At 40.9% G+C, this 21650-nt stretch overlaps 1 protein-coding gene across 1 annotated transcript in view; it reads left to right on the top strand.

Annotated features, from left to right (window-relative positions):
• The first annotated feature begins 602 nt into the window (after positions 1-602).
• LOC108707626 (chordin-like protein 2) overlaps positions 603-21650 on the top strand; it is a 39532-nt gene continuing 18484 nt past the window's right edge. The window contains exons 1-4 of the mRNA XM_041582791.1: positions 603-857; positions 12887-12999; positions 18149-18242; positions 20201-20343. Coding sequence (XP_041438725.1) covers positions 776-857; positions 12887-12999; positions 18149-18242; positions 20201-20343 — 432 coding nt within the window. The 5' untranslated portion in view covers positions 603-775. The remainder of the gene's footprint in view (positions 858-12886; positions 13000-18148; positions 18243-20200; positions 20344-21650) is intronic.

The raw sequence follows: 21650 nt of genomic DNA, 5'->3' as shown, positions 1-21650 counted from the left end.
CACACTCTTTTGCACACACACACACATAAATATACAATCCCTCTCACACAGGTAAATATACAGACACACACACACATTCTCTACACATTAAGAAACACACAAGCTTTTATATATATACACTTATGATATATACTTGTGTTTTAAATGAATACACAAATGCACAATCCTATACCCACAAATATACACGAGTTATACCCACCGACAGGCTATTTTCAATGCTGCATGTCAAATTTCCCCATTTAGATGAACTTTCCCTTTAAAGAGCAGAAATAACAATTGCTAGAATTAATGTAAAGAGTTTTCTCCTGGTTCTGGGAATGAAGGAGAGTACAGATATATATATATATATATATATATATATATATATATATATATATATATATATATATATATATATATATATATATATATATATATATATATATATATATATATATATATATATATATATATATATATATATATATATATATATATGAAGTGGTCTCATGGAGAATTGCATGAATGAATCAATCAGCAGAGAGAGACAAGCCTTTCTTTGATTGTGTCCCTGGCAGAGAAGGGGTTAATTCCTGTGCTCCCCTAAAGGTGGCGCCTTGGGTGACAGTTAGTGGTGGTGCTGCCTCTGTGGGAAGCAGTTGAGACGCTTGTTGGAGCCCCTGACACTCACTCTACACACTCACTCTACACACTCACTCTACACACTCACTCTCCTCTGCCTTTAAAGCTGAGAGTGTCAGCTGGTGGATCAAGCAGCATCGCTGGGGCTGGAATCATGTTCCCTGAAGCCAGAGAGCTGTGCCTCGTCCTGGGATTTTATCTGCTTTCCTTCTCGTGGCACACACAAGCCCGAGCCCGTAAGTACATGACATGGGCACCTGGGACACAAGGTTTGTGATGTGCGTGTGACAGGGAATGGGGAGCCATGAAATGTGAGAGTGTGCTGGTGTGTAACCTGATCACATTAGTGCAATGTTGCACCACACACACTTATAGGTGTTAAGGGTATTAGACACGGTGCTGAGGGGGTGAGAGAACATGGGGGGGTGATGGAGCGGCGCTCAGGTTCTCAGTGTGAGTGTGAGTGCACATGGTTACAAGGAGGTCTCTGTGCAGGGATGGAGGAGTGGGAGCTGCCACAGGTGTGTGTAATGCAGCTGAATGGAAATGACAGATACAGTCTGCACATGTGTGTGCGCTGCTCTAACAGGACTTGCTCTTGCACACTTACACCAATTGTCTTGAACCGCTTCATACACAATTCATTTCAGTTAAGCACATGCTAAATGCAACAACACAGAGTATGCAAAAGCCTAGAGACAACAAGAGTACAAGCCCCCCTGTGACATATGGCAGTGAGTGTAAAAATTCCCTGTAAATTCAATGTAGCAGTAAGTGTGCAAGGATCCAGTGAGTCAGAAGTGGCAGTAAGTGTGCAAGGATCCAGTGAGTCAGAAGTGGCAGTAAGTGTGCAAGGATCCAGTGAGTCAGAAGTGGCAGTAAGTGTGCAAGGATCCAGTAAGTTAGAAGTGGCAGTAAGTGTGCAAGGATCCAGTGAGTCAGAAGTGGCAGTAAGTGTGCAAGGATCCAGTGAGTTAGAAGTGGTAGTAAGTGTGCAAGGATCCAGTGAGTTAGTAGTGGCAGTAAGTGTGCAAGGATCCAGTGAGTTAGTAGTGGCAGTAAGTGTGCAAGGATCCAGTGAGTTAGTAGTGGCAGTAAGTGTGCAAGGATCCAGTGAGTTAGAAGTGGCAGAAAGTGTGCAAGGATCCAGTAAGTTAGAAGTGGCAGTAAGTGTGCAAGGATCTAGTGAGTTAGAAGTGGTAGTAAGTGTGCAAGGATCCAGTGAGTTAGTAGTGGCAGTAAGTGTGCAAGGATCCAGTGAGTCAGAAGTGGCAGAAAGTCTACAAGGATCCAGTGAGTTAGTAGTGGCAGTAAGTGTGCAAGGATCCAGTGAGTTAGAAGTGGCAGAAAGTGTACAAGGATCCGGTGAGTTAGTAGTGGCAGTAAGTGTGCAAGGATCCAGTGAGTTAGAAGTGGTAGTAAGTGTGCAAGGATCCAGTCAGTTAGAAGTTGCAGTAAGTGTACAAGAATCCAGTGAGTCATTACTACTGTGTCAGAAGGGAAAGTATATTCACTTACCTATAAGTGTACGTGGCAGAGAGTGTGAGTAGTTAGGATATGGCTGTAAGTGTACAAGAAGACATTGAGTGTGTTAGAGCAGTGAGTTGGCTGTAGATGTAAGTGTGTTAAAGCTCTTATTGTCATGACTGTAGCTAAAAGTGAACAAGCATTGGGTTAAATAACTATCAGTAAGGACACACACATGTGGCATATTATTGTGACAGTAAGTGTGCAAGGGCTCAGTGAATCTGTCAGGGCGCTAGTATACAAGCATTTAGTTGTGGCATTAAATGCACAAACTGAAAATCGAGTGTGTCAGTAAGTGAGCAAGCGCCTGTGTGTTGTAAAACAAATCTACAAGTGAGTTTTCCGTGGCAGAAAATAGTTTATAGCAGTGAGTGTGGCAGCGGCAGGTCCATTGGACGTGTGTGGACTCAAGTGTGTGGACTCAAGTGTGTGGACTCAAGTGTGCAAGAACTGACTGGGCTGGAGGTGGCAGTAAGTGGATCGACATTCAGTGGGTTTCTTGTCTGTGCTCAAAGTCAGTTGGTTATGGCAGGAATGTGCAATTGGTTGAATACTAGTTACAGGAACTACACAAGCGATGTGGGACTTAATTGTGGCAGTAATGGGGCAGATTTATCAAGGGTCGAATTGAAAATTCGAAGTAAAAAAATTCAAATTTCAAGCTATTTTTGTGTATTTCGACTAGTATAGTGCAAATTCGAATCGAATTTGAAAAAAATTTGAATATCGAAATTTATCATGTGCTGTCTCTTTAAAAATTTGACTTCGACCATTTGCCTTCTAAAACCTGCCGAATTGCTGTTTTAGCCTATGGGGGACCTCCTAGAACCTGTTTGGAGTCAATTGGTGGACTTTGAAAAATCAAAGTTTTTTTGTAAAAATACTTTAAACCGAATTTGATCCAATACAGCCTCTTCACCCGCAAAAAAAAACTTTTTTTTTTTTTAAATACATTTTGGTTGGTAATTGTTTTATTCAAATTTCAAAGTTATCGGAGTTCAAAAAACTCCCATTACTTCGAAAGTTCGACCCTTGATAAATAGGCCCCTAAGTGTGCAAGCACTATTATTATATAGTGGCTGTGGCTGAAATACACACAGGTCCATAATAGGGGAGGTTCACCTTTAAGTAAACGTTTAGTATATTAGAAAATGGCTAATTCTAAGCTACTTTCCAATTAGTCTTCATTATTTATTTATTTTTCTTTTTTTTTAAATATTTGCCTTTTTCTTTTGACACTTTTCCAGCTTTCAAATGGCGGGCCACTGAAAAACAAATGCAAATGTATTGTTATTGCTACTTTTTATTCCTCTTCTTTCTGTTCAGGCCTCTCCTATTCATATTCCAGTCTCTTATTTAAATCAGTCCATGGTTGCTATGGGAATTTGGACCCTAGCAACCAGATAGCTGAAATTACAAACTGGAGAACTGCTGAATAAAAAGCTAAATAACTCAAAAACCACAAATAATAAAAAATGAAAACCAATTGCAAATCGACTCAGAATATCCCTCTCTACATCCTACTAACAGTTAATTTAAAGGTGAACAAATCCTTTAAGCCTTCCAGCTTCATTAATGTAATAATGCCTCTTTATCAGACACAATTATCCAGATGTTCAAGTAAATTTATGCTACAAATCAATTGTTTTTGATAAAACAGAGGAATATATTCCACGCTCTCCTTCCAGGCAGTGGATTCCACATCTCTGCATCACTTAGAATTAAGCACATGCCGTGTTTTATCTCAGGCACTAATTATTCACTAATTATTCACTAATTATTCACTAATTATTCACTAATTATTACTTTATAGGCTGGAAGATAAGGAAAGGCAGAAGGAGGCTATAGAGGAGACAATGTTATCCAATGTTTATTGCTCCCTATGAGAATCAAGTGAAACATTAGTAAATAACAGAATAAAGAATAGATGACAGCTCTCCAGTTTGTAAGTAAAGCAAACTAGTTGCTAGGATCCAAATTCCCCTAGCAACCATGCACTGATTTGAATAAGAGACTGGAATATGAATAGGAGAGGCCTGAATAGAAAGATGAGTAATAAAAAGTAGCAATAACAAAATACATTTGTAGCCTTAAAGAGCATTTGTTTTTTAGATGGGGTCAGTGACCCCATTTGAAAGCTGGAAAGAGCCAGAAGAAAAAGGCAAATAATTCAAACACTATAAAAAAATGAAGACCTATTAAAAATTTGCTTAGAATGATCAATTCTACAACATACTAAACGTTAATGTTAATGTAAAGGTGAATCAGCTCTTTAATTGGTCCTGATTTACAGGTCAGTTCCTAGGATTGCCAGTAGGGGGAGTGTAAGGGAAATGAAACCATCCAAATATATTACTGTCACAATATCGAATGTGAAAACTTTTTAAAAACCCAATGGCTGGACTTTCACTAGATTTTCTACTTCTTATGACATAATGTCATTGTAGTCTATAGATGTCATTATTAACAGATCATAGGGGCCCCCATGTGATAAGTCATTTGTATATTCAGTGCCTTAAATTATAGAGATAATATTAGATAGTATTAGATGATACAGTGGGGTGCAGAGGATGATACAGTTGGGTGCAGAGGCTGATACAGTGGGGTGCAGAGGATAATACAGTGGGGTGCAGAGGATGATACGGTGGGGTGCAGAGGATGATACAGTTGGGTGCAGAGGCTGATACAGTGGGGTGCAGATGATGATACAGTGGGGTGCAAAGGATGATATAGTGGGGTGCAGGTGATGGTACAGTAATATTTTCTGAAAAATATCTGGGTGCAGGGGCTGATACAGTAATAAGTCTCATATAGAGCAGGGTTTAGACAATACAGTATCAATATCTGAGACAAAGTTGGATACACACCAAGATGTCTGCACCGAACTGTAGGGGCTGATAGAGAAGGACTGGCTTTGATATAGAGCATTGCCATTATGTAGTGGGGTGTACAGGCTGGTGTGGGTTGGAACCTCCCAGTAATCAGCTAAAAATTGTATGTTTGTTGTAGTCCTGGATCAGATTGTCAGCTCCTCGCTTGCACAGAATTCTTTAGCCTCTTTATTTTGAGTGACAGACACATTATCCTCCTCTGCTCAGTGAGGTTCTGTTCTGCAATGAGCTGCCATAAATCATGAATCCCCAGTGTCCCCTTATACTTCACAAGAAGATCTCCACCTGCAGAATCTCCCTTTCTGGAACCTCCTGGCTCGGCTTGGATTTAAGTCACCCCCCCGGTCTCCTTCAGGAAAGCTTTAATAAGCTATTGCTCTGGTTTAAATCCCCCTTTATTGGCTGTTTTAACCCATAGCCCCCAATGATTGGTGTGTCCCACCAGTTACTGCCTGCAACTCCACTCCCTGCAGCAGAGGAAGCAACTCCACCGCCAGTCTCAAGGCCACTCACAACCCTTTCTGCTTCATGGGCTGGGAAGATATGAGTACATGTATGGGATCCGTTATCCGGAAAACCATTATCCAGAAAGCTCCGAATTACCGAAAGCCCTTCTCCCATAGAAACTATTTTAACCAAATAATCTAAATATTTAAAGGGGAAACTAATGCAAAAATTTAAATTTAATATAAGCTTCCTCTTACTGAAATAAATACAATCAATTACATATTCTGCATCATTTCTGAAATAATCAAGTTTATGTTCACTATTCCTCTCTCAGCATCTGTTTCTCTTCATTCTGTCTTCATGCAGCAGTTGGGTGTCAGTCACTGACAGTTAGATCCAATATATCTTATAGGGGGCTCCTTTTCTAGCAGATGTATTCCCAGTAGAGTATAATGGGTGGTTGGAGGATCCCTTTACAGGGAATGTAGGTGGAATGTGCATGGGAGAGACGTTTCCATTTACTTGGTATCGTGGAGATGGAAAGTGTATTTTTTTTTTCATCAATCAAGAAATGCAGCTTTTCTAAATCTTTGAATTATGGAAAGGCCGTCCCCCATAGACTCAGTTTTATCCAAATAATCCAAATGTTTTTCCAAATTTTGTACTTGATCCCAACTAAGATATAATTAATCCTTATTGGAAGCAAAACCAGCCTGTTGGGTTCATTTAATGCTTCTATGATTTTCTAGTAGACTTAAGGTATGAAGATCCAAATTCCTCATGTTGATGGGTCTCAGTCCTGTACACTACTCAAGACCAGGCTTAGTATAAGAACTACAGTCTGATTGTCTTGTATTGTTCATTTTATACTATGTGAAACTTGTATTGGTCTCAAAATCAAGTCTTCATAGCAAGATGATGATTATGATGATAGTCTTGTCTCAGCCTATGGGGCTTATTTAATGTTTTCATTATTTCCTTGTAGAATTAAGGTATGAAAACCCCAGGTCCTTAACATTGTGGATAACATGTTCCATACCTTTACAAACTATCAAGACCAGTCTTGTTACAAAGACCAATATCAATCTTGGTTCTATGACTAGATTTTCATGTTCTTAGTTTAGCGTACTGTTGGACTAAGCCACATTTAAAACCACTATTAATATCCAGGTCACATTTTGATGGGACTCGTCACTCATGTATACTGTTACATTGGGCTCTGTGTTAGACCAACTGTGGTCTTAGAACTTCATCTTGATGGTCTCAGTCCTGTACACTACTTGGTTGTACTCAAGACCAGGCTCAGTCTAAGAACTACATAGAACTGATTATCTTGTTATGTTCTTGGGTACTCTTCATTTTGTACTATGTGAAACTTGTCTTGGTCTCAAGATCTGGTCTTCATACCAAGATGATGATGATGATAGTCTTGTCTCATTCTTCTGTACTGTGGCATGGGGTTCTGCTTGAGACCAATCATTGTGCCAGGGCAGGTTTCGAACTTATCTCAGTCTTCTTGTCTGTTATAATAAGCTCAAATAGTCTTTCTATAAAGAACAAACAAAAATGTTGTCCTCATTAGCCCTCTTTTTGCCTGTGCCATTATACATGGTCTCAAATTTGATTGACTATTCCATCATCATGGCTTTGACTCTCAAACACACTGAGATTCACATTGTCTTTATTTTGTCTCAGATTTGGTTACTGTTCCATTTTGTAGTATATAAGGCTAGTAGTGGTATCAAGACCAAGTTTTATTAGTCTTGTGTTAGTATTGTCTACACTTGGTGGTGATTAAGATCAGTCACGATCAGCCTTATCTTAGTCTTCTTGTCTGAGATAATACATTTAAATATGCTAACAAGAGCAGTCAGAAAAAGCAAATAATTAAATAACTATTTAAAAAAAGCGTAAAGGTGAACTAGCCCTTAAATGTTCTGTTCAGTGTTCTGATTGGCTGCAAGTTGATTTAGTCCCGTATATATATACCAGTGCTCTGATTTGCTGCAGGTTGGTTTAGTCCTGTGAATATTCCTGTGCTCTGATTGGTGGGTTGGTTTAGTCCAATGAATATTCCAGTGCTCTGATTGGCTGCAGGTTGGTTTAGTCCTGCAAATATTCCAGTGCTATTGATTGGCTTGTGAGTTGGTTTAGTCCCATGAATATTCCAGTGCTCTTGATTGACTGCAGGTTGGTTTAGTCCCGTGAATATTCCAGTGCTCTGGATTGGCTGCAGGTTGGTTTAGTCCCATGAATATTCCTGTGCTCTGATTGGATGCAGGTTGGTTTAGTCCCATGATTATTCCAGTGCTCTTGATTGGCTGCAGGTTGGTTTAGTCCCGTGAATATTCCAGTGCTCTTGATTGGCTGCAGGCTGGTTTAGTCCCGTGAATATTCCTGTGCTCTGATTGGATGCAGGTTGGTTTAGTCCCATGCAGATTCCAGTGTTCTTGATTGGATGCAGGTTGGTTTAGTCCCATGAATATTCCAGTGTTCTTGATTGGCTGCAGGTTGGTTTATTCTTGTGAATATTCCAGTGCTTTGATTGGCTGAAGGTTGGTTTAGTCCTGTGAATATTCCAGTGCTCTGATTGGCTGCAGGTCGGTTTAGTCCCATGAATATTGCAGTGATCTTGATCAGCTGCAGGTTCGTATAGTCCCGTTAATATTTCTGTGCTCTGATTGGCTGTGGGTTGGTTTAGTCCCATGAATATTCCAGTGCTCTGATTGGCTGCAGGTTTGTTCAGTCTTGTGAATATTTAAATGCTCTAATTGGTTTCGGGTTAATTACCAGGCATTTATACTTCATAATGGGCCCTGTTTTAGGCTTGGCTGATCCATATAATAAATCTGTGTAATTAAATCATTACAAAATGCTATGGGTTATGAGACTGGGGCTGTGTAACAAAATAATCCCAGTAACATTGTAATGATTGAACTAAAAACATAAACACGTAAGTGAACTTTCCAATAATGCGCAGGTTTCACGGCAGTTTGCAGTCTCAGTACCTAAAATGGAGGTTGGCACCAGAACTTGCCTATGAGGAAAAACAGATATTATTTTTAAACTTCCCTTATTTTGGCTCAGATTTAAGTCTTAAAATAGTCATTATATTCCCAAACATGCAGAAAAGGGGCTTTGCCTGAAGGTGAGGGAGTTTTGCCGTCAGTATATTTGGGCCAGAATAGACAAAGCCGTTGCCCATATGAGGAATAAAAAGCAGCTCCCCGGTGATTGTTTAGTAAAAGTCCTTCGGGTGAGGTGCTGGGCTTACATATAATCCTTTATATTGGACACGCTTCATTTTTTATTTTCACTTACTCATTCGCTACTTGACATTGTGGTAATCCTACAAGGGTTTCGCTTTACAGTCGTTTAAAAAACTCTTTTACCTTTGTGCGGCGTAAAAACAATGTATTCTCAGAAAAATAAAATTAACCCATTTTGTGTGTTACTATGTGTTGTATTGCTATGTGTTGTGTTGCTATAGGTTGTATTGCTATGTGTTGTGTTGCTATAGGTTGTATTGCTATGTGTTGTGTTGCTATAGGTTGTGTTACTATGTGTTGTGTTGCTATAGGTTGTGTTACTATGTGTTGCGTTGGTATAGGTTGTGTTACTATGTGTTGTGTTGCTATGTGTTGTGTTGCTATAGGTTGTGTTACTATGTGTTGTATTGCTATGTGTTGTGTTACTATGTGTTGTGTTGCTATGTGTTGTGTTGCTATGTGTTGTGTTGCTATGTGTTGTGTTGCTATGTGTTGTGTTGCTATGTGTTGTGTTACTATGTGTTGTATTGCTATGTGTTGTGTTGCTATAGGTTGTGTTACTTGTGTTACTATGTGTTGTATTGCTATGTGTTGTGTTGCTATAGGTTGTGTTACTATGTGTTGTATTGCTATGTGTTGTGTTGCTATAGGTTGTGTTACTATGTGTTGTGTTGCTATAGGTTGTGTTACTATGTGTTGTGTTGCTATGTGTTGTGTTGCTATGTGTTGTGTTGCTATAGGTTGTGTTACTATGTGTTGTATTGCTATAGGTTGTGTTACTCTGTGTTGTATTGCTATGTGTTGTGTTGCTATAGGTTGTGTTACTATGTGTTGTATTGCTATGTGTTGTGTTGCTATAGGTTGTGTTACTATGTGTTGTATTGCTATGTGTTGTGTTGCTATAGGTTGTGTTACTATGTGTTGTATTGCTATGTGTTGTGTTGCTATAGGTTGTGTTACTATGTGTTGTGTTGCTATGTGTTGTATTGCTATGTGTTGTGTTGCTATGTGTTGTATTGCTATAGGTTGTGTTACTATGTGTTGTGTTACTATGTGTTGTGTTGCTATGTGTTGTATTGCTATAGGTTGTGTTACTATGTGTTGTGTTACTATGTGTTGTGTTGCTATGTGTTGTATTGCTATAGGTTGTGTTACTATGTGTTGTGTTACTATGTGTTGTATGTGTGCTTGCACCGCAGGGGATGAGGGACATTCATGCAGCTCTCAAACAGCTCAAATATAAAACCCTGATTCATATAAATAAACCATTTTCATAAAAATATATTTTTTAGTACTATTGGGTAATCCTAAATAGAAAACTGGCATTTTATGTACTAAGGGCCGCCCCCTGGGATCCTACGACTCATGGTGCACACAAACTTACCAAGGACACACAAACGTGTGTTGGTTTAGTATTTCCTTTAAAGCAATATTGCTCCATAAAAAGTTTCCCACCCATATATATATATATATATATACTGTATATGGATTATCATGACACTTCCTTGTTCTAAAAAGCTGATGAGCTAAGGGGGCCCAGTTACCCCAATGTTTCTATATATCTGTAACCTTGTTATGAGCTAAGGGGGCCCAGTTTGAAGGTCAGTTAGGGGGAGATTTGGGGTGAGTGTTTATTTGTACCCTGGGTACCCCTGGAACTATAGCAGGGTGACACCCCAATGTTTCTATATATCTGTAACCTTGTTATGAGCTAAGGGGGCCCAGTCTGAAGGTCAGTTAGGGGGAGATTTGGGGTGAGTGTTTATTTGTACCCTGGGTACCCCTGGAACTATAGCAGGGTGACACCCCAATGTTTCTATATATCTGTAACCTTGTTATGAGCTAAGGGGACCCAGTCTGAATGCCAGTTAGGGGGAGATTTGGGGTGAGTGATTATTTGTACCCTGGGTACCCCTGGAACTATAGCAGGGTGACACCCCAATGTTTCTATATATCTGTAACCTTGTTATGAGCTAAGGGGGCCCAGTCTGAAGGTCAGTTAGGGGTAGATGTGGGGTGAGTGCAGTCCCATTACAGACACTCACCACCAACGCCGGCCAGTGGTAATGGTTATGGGAAAGGCCGTCTACCCCCACAATGTTGGTTATTATAGAAACAGGGGGTGGTCGAGATATGACATTGCCACCTACCGGGTCAAGGGCAGGTTGGAGTTGGTATGACAGGGGCTATTTATATTTTGACATTACTGATTTTTCTTTATAAACAACCAATTGTGGCATCACTGTTTTTACTTTGTAAACTAACAATTGCATCATCACTGATTTTCCATAGTAAACAACCCATCTCTGTGTCACAGTTTTTTCCCCGGTAAGGAACCTATTATGGCATCACTGGTTGTCAGCAAGTGAACAATCTCTTATGGTGTGTCTGGTTTTCCTTAGTAAACAAACCAATGCAGTATCATCGTTTTTCCTTAATAAACGGTTAGTAAACAACACATTATGGCATTTCACTGTTTTTCCTTAGTAAACAAAATATTTTAGCAAATCTTGTTTTCCCTTATAAGCAACTCATTGGGGTATCACTGGTTTTCCTTAGAAAACTACCCATTGTGGTGTCACTGCTTTTCTGTAGTAACCCATTGTGGTTTCACTGATTTTTCTTAATAAGTAACCCACTGTGGCTTCACCAGTTTTCCGTAGTAAACAACCCATTTTGGCATATATTATTTTCCCTAACAAGCAATCCATTGGTGTGTCTCTGGTTTTTCTTAGTAAACAATCCATTGTGGTGTTATTGCTTTTTTGTAGTAAACAACCCATGTTACTGTTTTTTCTTAAACAGTAACCCATTGTGGCTTCACTGGCTTTCCCAAATAAGTAACCCATTGTGGCATCATTGGTTTTCATGAGCAAAAAAAACCCTTGTGGATTCATGGCTTTTATGTAGTATTGTGGTTTCACAGTTTTTTTTGTATTATGAAAATACAACAACACTGGATGAAGAATAGTGCTCAGATATGATTTACATTGCATTCTGTGAATTTTGGAACATGTTCCACACGCTGAGCAGTATCCAAGATCCCCCAAGTTTTGCGTTGGGGCTACAGTAGGAGATTGAATAACACAAACTGGTTTCTGGGAAAATGTCTGCAAGTGTTTATATAGTAAGACAAGAAGAAGGAGAAGAGTATGTAACTATGAGATAGTGTGTATAGTTAGGCAAGAAGGAGAAGATTATGTAACTATGAGATAGTGTGTATAGTAAGGCAAGAAGGAGATTATGTATCTATGCGAGAGTGTGTATAGTAAGGCAAGAATGGTCTGTAACAATGAGATAGTGTATATAGTAAGGCAAGAAGAAGGAGAAGATTATGTAACTATGAGATAGTGTGTATAGTAAGGGAAGAAGGAGAAGAGTATGTAACTATGAGATAGTGTGTAAAGTAAGGCAAGAATGGTCTGTAACAATGAGATAGTGTATATAGTAAGGCAAGAAGGAGAAGATGATGTAACTATGAGATAGTGTGTATAGTAAGGCAAGAAGGAGAGTATGTAACTATGAGATAGTATGTATAGTAAGGCAAGAAGGAGAAGATGATGTAACTATGAGATAGTGTGTATAGTAAGGCAAGAAGGAGAAGATGATGTAACTATGAGATAATGTGTATAGTAGGGCAAGAAGGAGAGTATGTAACTATGAGATAGTGTGTATAGTAAGGCAAGAAGGAGAAGATTATGTAACTATGAGATAGTGTGTAAAGTAAGGCAAGAATGGTCTGTAACAATGAGATAGTGTATATAGTAAGGCAAGAAGGAGAAGATGATATAACTATGAGATAGTGTGTATAGTAAGGCAAGAAGGAGAAGAGTATGTAACTATGAGATAGTGTGTAAAGTAAGGCAAGAATGGTCTGTAAACAATGAGATAGTGTATATAGTAAGGCAAGAAGGAGAAGATTATGTAACTATGAGATAGTGTGTAAAGTAAGGCAAGAATGGTCTGTAAACAATGAGATAGTGTATATAGTAAGGCAAGAAGGAGAAGATGATGTAACTATGAGATAGTGTGTATAGTAAGGCACAATGGTGTCTGATATAATACCTGGGTTCTGTGAGAATTCCCTGAGAATTTGGAGTCCTAAACTCACAGGCTGTTCCCTGTCCGCAGGTCCGGATTTGTTCTGCATATTCCATGGCAAGCGGTACATCCCAGGAGAGAGCTGGAACCCCTACCTGGAGCCACAGGGAGTCGTCTATTGTATCCGCTGCATCTGCACCGAGGTGGGTACATCCAGCACCCTGGGGTGCAAATCAGAAGGTCCTTTTTTGCTTATTTATCTGCTACACTCGGTCGGCCAGTTTTGATTTTGAAAGCAAACTGATCCTGTAAATTCATTTATACCCTGAGGATTCAGAGAAATCGGATCCCCAATATTCACTTTATGGTGCAAATCTGCTGTTGTACCTCCCCCTCACTTGTCTTCCTACCCGTCTGTCTATCCGTCTGTCTATCCATCTGTCTATCCGTCTGTCTATCCATCTGTCTACCCGCCTGTCTACCCGTCTGTCTATCCATGTCTATCCGTCTGTCTACCCGTCTGTCTATCCATCTGTCTACCCGCCTGTCTACCCGCCTGTCTACCCGTCTGTCTACCCGTCTGTCTATCCATCTGTCTATCCATGTCTACCTGTCTGTCTACCCGTCTGTCTACCTGTTTCTACCCATCTGTCTATCCGTCTGTCTACCCGTCACCTGTCTGTCTACCTGGCTGCTGTATGTCTGTGTATCTGCCTGTCTATATTAAATGCTAATGCTTTGGAACTACTGTGTTCCATAATAAAACTTTTGTATGCCCTTTAAAGAAGAACTAACGCGTAACTAAATAAGTAGGTAGAAATGTTGTACATGATGTTTTGTGCTTCTGTACCAGCCCAAGGCAACCACAGCCCTTTAGCAGTAACGATCTGTGTCTCCAAAGATGCCCCAGTAGCTCCCCATCTTCTTTTCTGCTGATTCACTGCACATGCTCTGTGCTGCTGTCACTTACTGAGCTTAGGGAGCCACTCACAATATACAGTACACATAGAATAGAAATGTCACAATATAAGGCTGATTAGTAATTAATACACATAATTACTACATGGCAGCACAGAAACCAGTGCAATTAGCATCAGAATTTAATAATCAGCAAACCTGTAGCATCAGCTTATATTACAGCCAGGGAAGCTCATTTTCTGCTGGATAATTAGTGACGAGCCCTAAGCTTAGCTTCTCAACAGCCAATCAGAGCCCACTGAGCATGTGAGTGTCACAGACACTTTCCAAGATGGTGACCCCCTGTGACAAGTCTGAAGTCCTGGATCATTGCTGCTATTGACAAGCTCAAACTTTAGCCTCGTGCAATAAGTTCACTATATAAAATATTACATTTTTAGCCATATTCATTTTTAGTGTTTAGTTCTCCTTTAATCCCCAGACACCTGTGGTGCACCTGAGTGTAGGGTAATAGGGGAGCAGGTAAGAAATGGAATCGCAGAGCTCAGGGCCACACTAATACCCTGCCCTATTATCCCTCTGACTACAGATTGTGAGCTCCCAGGTACAGTAATAAGGACCCTCTCATGGGCAGAGTTTATAGCACTTAATAGCTAATTAATAATTAATATCTAATAGATAATAATGTACACACAACTCCCAGACTATCCACATGACATAAACATGGCAGGGGTGCAGGGAGTAGCTGCTAAGTACTACTTACATCAGCTGGCACTGCCCATTGCACGTAATACTGGCAGTTAGTGGAAGGGCACGAGCTTACTACCACTATACATGGTGCCTCCAGGTGCCCCACAACTTCAGCACAGGACAAACCACTGGAACCAGATGGACAGACTGACACAGACCAAAGTAGAAACAAAAGCAGCTTGATTTAAATTTCTGTTTTATATCTTCACAAACGACAGTCTGTCTGTCTGATTTCACTCACTGTCACATTCCTAACTGCCGTGTCTCCCCGGGGGCTCCAGGAAGGTTCCTGTATTAAATACACATGGAAATGACAGTTGCTTCTTCTGGATCTGGATGGGAGAAGAGGGGTTCAGTACAAAATCCCAGTATATTGCGGCATTAAATCTGTGGCTGAACTTCGCTTTTCCACCTGTGACTTAACTGCAAGTCCATGGACCCACCAACAAAAGCTGTGGTTGCTGAGGGTGCTGGGAGTTGCTGTTCAGCTGTGAAATCACCCAGGATTCCAGGCAACCCCACGGAGTATTTACTATAAAACTACTGTATTATAAACACTGATCACTAATGTTTGTATTGATCACTAATCTTTCTATACCTTTCTGCCTCGGGTACAGCGTATACAACATTCTCCTGTCTGTGTTATACGTAGATATTATTATTATTATTATTATTAATAACATGTATTTATATAGCGCATAATTTGTAGCACTGTATAAATATTATAGAAAGTATCTCATGGGATGTAAAGTGTTTTCTTGGTCCCAGGATGATTACAGATTACACAAAATAGTATAAAAATAATCTCTGTTGGCTCAGAGCCCTGGTTTACTGTATATACTGTATTGTTCTTGCCCATGAGTCACTGCTTCTGATGTAGAGAATATAAAGTCATTTTCATATCCTCAGCTGCAATTGTTTGTAGTAAAGTTATTTGGCTTTCAGCAAAACATGTTACCTCAGCCCTAGTAATTGACCAGCCTTGCTACCCATACCATAGTTTTATGGGATCTCTCTGTACAGACTATGAACAATTTTAGGGACTGTTCCTGCTGAATTGTGCTTAGTACAGGGAATACCTATGCTGCCATAGTTTTATGGGATCTCTCTGTACAGACTATGAGCAAACTTAGGGACTGTTCCTGCTGAATTGTGCTTAGTACAGAGGAATACCTATGCTGCCATAGTTTTATGGGATCTCTCTGTACAGACTATGAGCAAACTTAGGGACTGTTCCTGCTGAATTGTGCTTAGTACAGGGAATACCTATGCTGCCATAGTTTTATGGGATCCCTCTGTACAGACTATGAGCAAATTTAGGGACTGTTCCTGCTGAATTGTGCTTAGTACAGAGGAATACCTATGCTGCCATAGTTTTATGGGATCTCTCTGTACAGACTATGAGCAAACTTAGGGGCTGTTCCTGCTGAATTGTGCTTAGTACAGAGGAATACCTATGCTGCCATAGTTTTATGGGATCTCTGTACAGACTATGAGCAAACTTAGGGGCTGTTCCTGCTGAATTGTGCTTAGTACAGAGGAATACCTATGCTCAGGGACGGACTGGGAGTAAAAAGCAGCCAGGGCAAAAAAATTGAAGCAGCCCACAGACTGATTTTCAGCCCCATGTGACATTAGCCGATAGGGGACTAAAAAGAAGTTTTTGTTGGACAATTGCTTGCATCCTCCAAGTAATATGTAGTAGCACATGTCTAAAGGCAAGGCCAGACATGGCGTTTTTGAGTTGCATTTTTAAAAAAGAACAGCCAGGCGTAAATACGCCACTGAAACCACATGCGACCATCAACATGCGTTTTTCAGCATGTAGGATTCTTTTCCTAACATGCACTTCTCATTGTTCTCATTGTTCTAATTGAATTTGGACGCCATATTTAAAATACGCTGCATATTTACGCAAAGTGTGGTTTCAAACGTACAGATCCCATAGAGTCTATTGATTTGGTAGTTTCTTGACATATTGGTGTTTCTGCTAAAAAATGCCAATACTGGCGTCCTGTGGTGGATTTCAGCTTGCAAGTGCCCTGTGTGAATTGCCACAGTGCGTTTTCCCTTAGTTTAAGTGGTAGTGCAGTTTATGCGTATTTACGCCTGGCTGTTCTTTTTTAAAAACGCAACTAGAAAACGCTGCAAAAACACCATGTCTGGCCTTGCCCTAAAAACACTGTAACTGATTTTAGCTCTGATCTGTAGACAACATTAAAAAGATTTGCAATGGGACATACAACATACAACTGTTGGAGGAGAATGATGCATACTGTGTTTTCATCAGAGTATATAAAATACATGAGTTAGATGCATGAAAACAAGAAATCATATAGCAGGCTCAGATTTTACATTACAGTAGGATTAGATTTTGTTGGATATTTAAGTCTTTAATACCTACACATCAGGAGCAGCTTTTCAGTGAGTGAATAAAGGGAGAGGGGGGGCTAGGCAGTAACTCTTCTGTCTGCAAACCTGAGTTCTTGTCCCATCTCCTCACCTGGCAGCACAGCTGTCACTGCTCGGTATTTCTTCTCCCCCCGACCTGCTTGTTGCTGTGGCCCACTGTGACCCCGCCCCCCTTGCTGTGTAGTGCAGGAAATTCATTAGGAGGGGGGAGCGGGAAGGGCAACGAGCAGGCAGTTCCGGCTTTAACGCAGGCTGTATGTAATATAGAGGTTATCATTCAGCAGCTCACTTTGCGCTCCCCGTGTCTCACAAGCCCGGCTGCTGCTGCTCCGTCCTGTTCCTCCCTGCTGCACCTGTTTAGAAGCCATGTTGATCCGATCATCTCCATGGCAACAGGGCGCGCGAGAGAGAGGAACTCGGACCTGAACTTGTGCTTTACTGAAGAGAGCAGCCCATTTTAATTGTGTGTTGAACGGCCCATCGGGCAATTGCCCGAACACACAGATTGTCAGTCCGGGCCTGCCTATGCTGCCATAGTTTTATGGGATCTCTGTACAGACTATGAGCAAACTTAGGGGCTGTTCCTGCTGAATTGTGCTTAGTACAGGGAATACCTATGCTGCCATAGTTTTATGGGATCTCTCTGTACAGACTATGAGCAAACTTAGGGGGCTGTTCCTGCTGAATTGTGCTTAGTACAGGGAATACATATGCTGCCATAGTTTTATGGGATCTCTCTGTACAGACTATGAGCAAACTTAGGGGACTGTTCCTGCTGAATTGTGCTTAGTACAGGGGAATACCTATGCTGCCATAGATTTATGGGATCTCTGTAAAGGATATAGTATAGGAGATGAACCATTCTAATTCCCCAGTATAGAGTATTGGAAACAGAGCATACGAAACACTGTACAGATCCTCTCAAAATGTGTAACGTTTTCCTGCCTCCTCCAGATGTTCTAGAAATTGATACATTAACAGAGCAAAGACTGACGGGTTCACCTTTAACTGTTAGCATGTTATAAAATGGCTAATTTTAAGCAGCTTTTCAGTTGATCTTTTTTTTTTTTTAAATTTCTTTTCTTTTTTATCATTTTTGAATTATTTACCTCCTTTTTCTGACTCTTTCCAGCTTTCAAATGGGGGTCACTGACCCCATATCTCTCTCTCTACCTATCATCCATCTATCTATGCCTCTCTCTCTCTCTTTAACTCGTTTCCGTTACCTTTCTTATTTCTACCATTATAACACATTTGTTTTCTTTCCAATAGGGGGGCAGTGTAAATTGTTACAGAATAAAGTGTCCAGTCCTGCACTGTGTCCATACTGTCACTGACCCACATCAGTGCTGCCCACGATGTGTAGGTAAGAAATAGTGTTTCTTCTGTAACTCTGACTCACCCCAAATCTCCCCCTAACTGACCTTCAGACTGGACCCCCTTAGCTCATAACAAGGTTACAGATATATAGAAACATTGGGGTGTCACCCTGCTATAGTTCCAGGGGTACCCAGGGTACAAATAAGCACTCACCCCAAATCTCCCCCTAACTGACCTTCAGACTGGGCCCCCTTAGCTCATAACAAGGTTACAGATATATAGAAACATTGGGGTGTCACCCTGCTATAGTTCCAGGGGTACCCAGGGCACAAATAAACACTCACCCCAAATCTCCCCCTTAACTGACCTTCAGACTGGGCCCCCTTAGCTCATAACATGGTTACAGATAGTTTGGATACTATAGTTTTATGGGATCTCTCTGTACAGACTATGAGCAAACTTAAGGGACTGTTCCTGCTGAATTGTGCTTAGTACAGGGAATACCTATGCTGTCATAGTTTTATGGGATCTCCCTGTACAGACTATGAGCAAACTTAGGGGACTGTTCCTGCTGAATTGTGCTTAGTACAGGGAATACCTATGCTGCCATGGTTTTATGGGATCTCTCTGTACAGACTATGAGCAAACTTAGGGGACTGTTCCTGCTGAATTGTGCTTAGTACAGGGGAATACCTATGCTGCCATGGTTTTATGGGATCTCTCTGTACAGACTATGAGCAAACTTAAGGGACTGTTCCTGCTGAATTGTGCTTAGTACAGGGAATACCTATGCTGTCATAGTTTTATGGGATCTCCCTGTACAGACTATGAGCAAACTTAGGGGACTGTTCCTGCTGAATTGTGCTTAGTACAGGGAATACCTATGCTGCCATGGTTTTATGGGATCTCTCTGTACAGACTATGAGCAAACTTAGGGGACTGTTCCTGCTGAATTGTGCTTAGTACAGGGGAATACCTATGCTGCCATAGTTTTATGGGATCTCTCTGTACAGACTATGAGCAAACTTAGGGACTGTTCCTGCTGAATTGTGCTTAGTACAGGGGAATACCTATGCTCAGGCTTGGACTGGCAATCTGTGGATTTTGGCAGATATTGGATGAGCTGTTATAAGATGCCATAGACATAGATGCCATTAATTATTGAGCTGGTTGAACTGTTTTGGTCTCTGTGTATATTGAATGTCAGGGCCTATTTTAAATCCAACTGTAGACCTTCCTATCCTGTATTGTTTTTAGGGATGTACCAAATCGAGCATTCGGTTTGGGATTCGGCAAAAGCCTTGTGCCTGGCTGAACCAAATCCAAATTTGCATGTATGCAAAGTAGGATTCAGAATCGGTGTTCGGCAGAATCTTTCATGTAGGATTCGGGGATTCAGCCACAATCAGAAATAGTGGATTCAATGCATTCCTAATTGTTTGATGAGATCTCTCTGTCAAGGCAACGTTAGAAGACTGTTCTTGCTGAACTGTACTTGATACAGGACAATCGTCATTAATAACATGTATTTATAGAGCAGCGATGTCAACGTCTTATTATAAAATAACAGGAGGGCTATGGTAGAACAATAGCAGACTAGGCAAGACTGAATCTGCAGTAAATAAGGAAGGGGAAACACATGAAGAAACTAAAAATGACACATTCAGATACAGATCCCTTACAGGAATTTAAAGGGAAAGTATTTATCGCACACATTGTTGATTATTCCACATACACCTCTCCCTTCTAATGATTTGGATCATGAGTGAAGAGATGGGGTTTCGATACTCAAGATTCAAGGGGTTAATGGGCGGAGCAGCTGGAGGCAAGTGCAGATATTCCTCCGTGTATTCTCTTTTATAGAAGTGCTTATGTGCTTATCCCTCTCTCCCATTAGTCTGGATCAAGACTGAAGGGCAGGAGATCTGCTTAACATCAAGCTGCTATATATAGTGGTGCAGAGTATCTAGCCCCACACTGATCTCTTTCTCTGTTTCCCCGCAGAGCCGCACTCTCCTTCTGGGCTCCGGGCACCAGTGAAGTTGTGCCAACACAATGGGACGATCTATCAGCAGGGCGAGATGTTCACCAATCACGAGCTGTTCCCGGCCCGGCAATCTAACCAGTGCGTGCAGTGCAGCTGCTCGGTATGCCATAGTGCCCAACACCTGAGCCACCGGCCAATCCCCACACAGGGTTAGGGATAGGTAGTAATCGAGTAACCTGTAGCAACCAATCAGATGTGGGATGTGTCTGACTGCACTGCCAAATCTAATTGGTGATTGGCTGCTTTGAATTCCTGTAATGGGACAAGTGAGCACCATGTTAGTACATAAGGTCACAACCAGACTATTTATTAAAGACATTAGCCATTGCAATGTATACACATCAGGGTCCCATATCTTAGGGTTGTCCTCACCTGATCCTGAAGGGCTGCAGGTTTGACAATAACAATTTCTGTCTACACCTTCCCCTACTGTCACCTATTCTATTCTTGTCCGACTGCCCCCTTTTTGCCTTACATCAGCATCTTACCCTTCTCTCTACATCTTGTCTACTGTCTTCAACTTGCCATTCTGTCTCCATATTATCCTACTGTCTTCATCTTACTTTCCCCATCTTGTTCAACTGTTTCCATCTTGTCCAACTTTCTCCATCTTGTCCAGCTTTGTCCATCTTATTCTATCTTTTCCACCTTGCCCAACTGTCCCCATCTTGTCCTACTTTCTCAACCTTGTCCAACTGTCTCCATCTCATCCAGCTTTGTCCATCTTATAGTACTTTTTTCACCATGTTCAACTATCTCCATCTTATCCTACTTTCTCCACCTTGTCCAACTGCTTCCATCTAGTCCAGCTTTGTCCATTTTATAGTACTTTCTCAACTGTCTCCATCTTATCCTACTTTCTCCACCTTGTCCAACTGTCTCCATCTGATCCTAATTTGTCTACCTTGTCCAACTGCTTCCATCTCATCCAGCTTTGTCCATCTTATAGTACTTTCTCTAATGTCTCCATCTTATCCTACTTTTTCCACCTTTTCCAACTGTCTCCATCTTATCCTACTTTCTCCACCTTCTTCAAGTCTCCATCTTATCCTACTTTCTCTACCTTGTCTGACTGTTTCCATCTCATCCACCTTTGTCCATCTTATCCTACTTTCTCCAACTTGTCTAACTGCCTCCATCTTATCCTACTTTTTTCTCCACCTCTTCCAACTGTCTCCATTTTATCCTACTTTCTCTACCTTGTCCAACTGTTTCCATCTTGTCCAGCTTTGTCCATCTTATCCTACTTTCTCCACCTCGTCCAACTGTCTCCATCTTATCCTACTTTCTCCACCTTGTTCAAATGTCTCCATCTTATCCTACTTTCTCCACCTTGTCCAACTATCTCCATCTTATCCTACTTTCTCCACCATGTCCAACTGTTTCCATCTTGTCAAGCTTTGTCCA

This window comes from Xenopus laevis, chromosome 2L, assembly GCF_017654675.1.
Source record: "Xenopus laevis strain J_2021 chromosome 2L, Xenopus_laevis_v10.1, whole genome shotgun sequence".
Classification (NCBI taxonomy): Eukaryota; Metazoa; Chordata; class Amphibia; order Anura; family Pipidae; genus Xenopus; species Xenopus laevis.
Note: the sequence above shows the minus strand (reverse complement) of the source record. Positions and strands in the feature narration are given on the sequence as shown.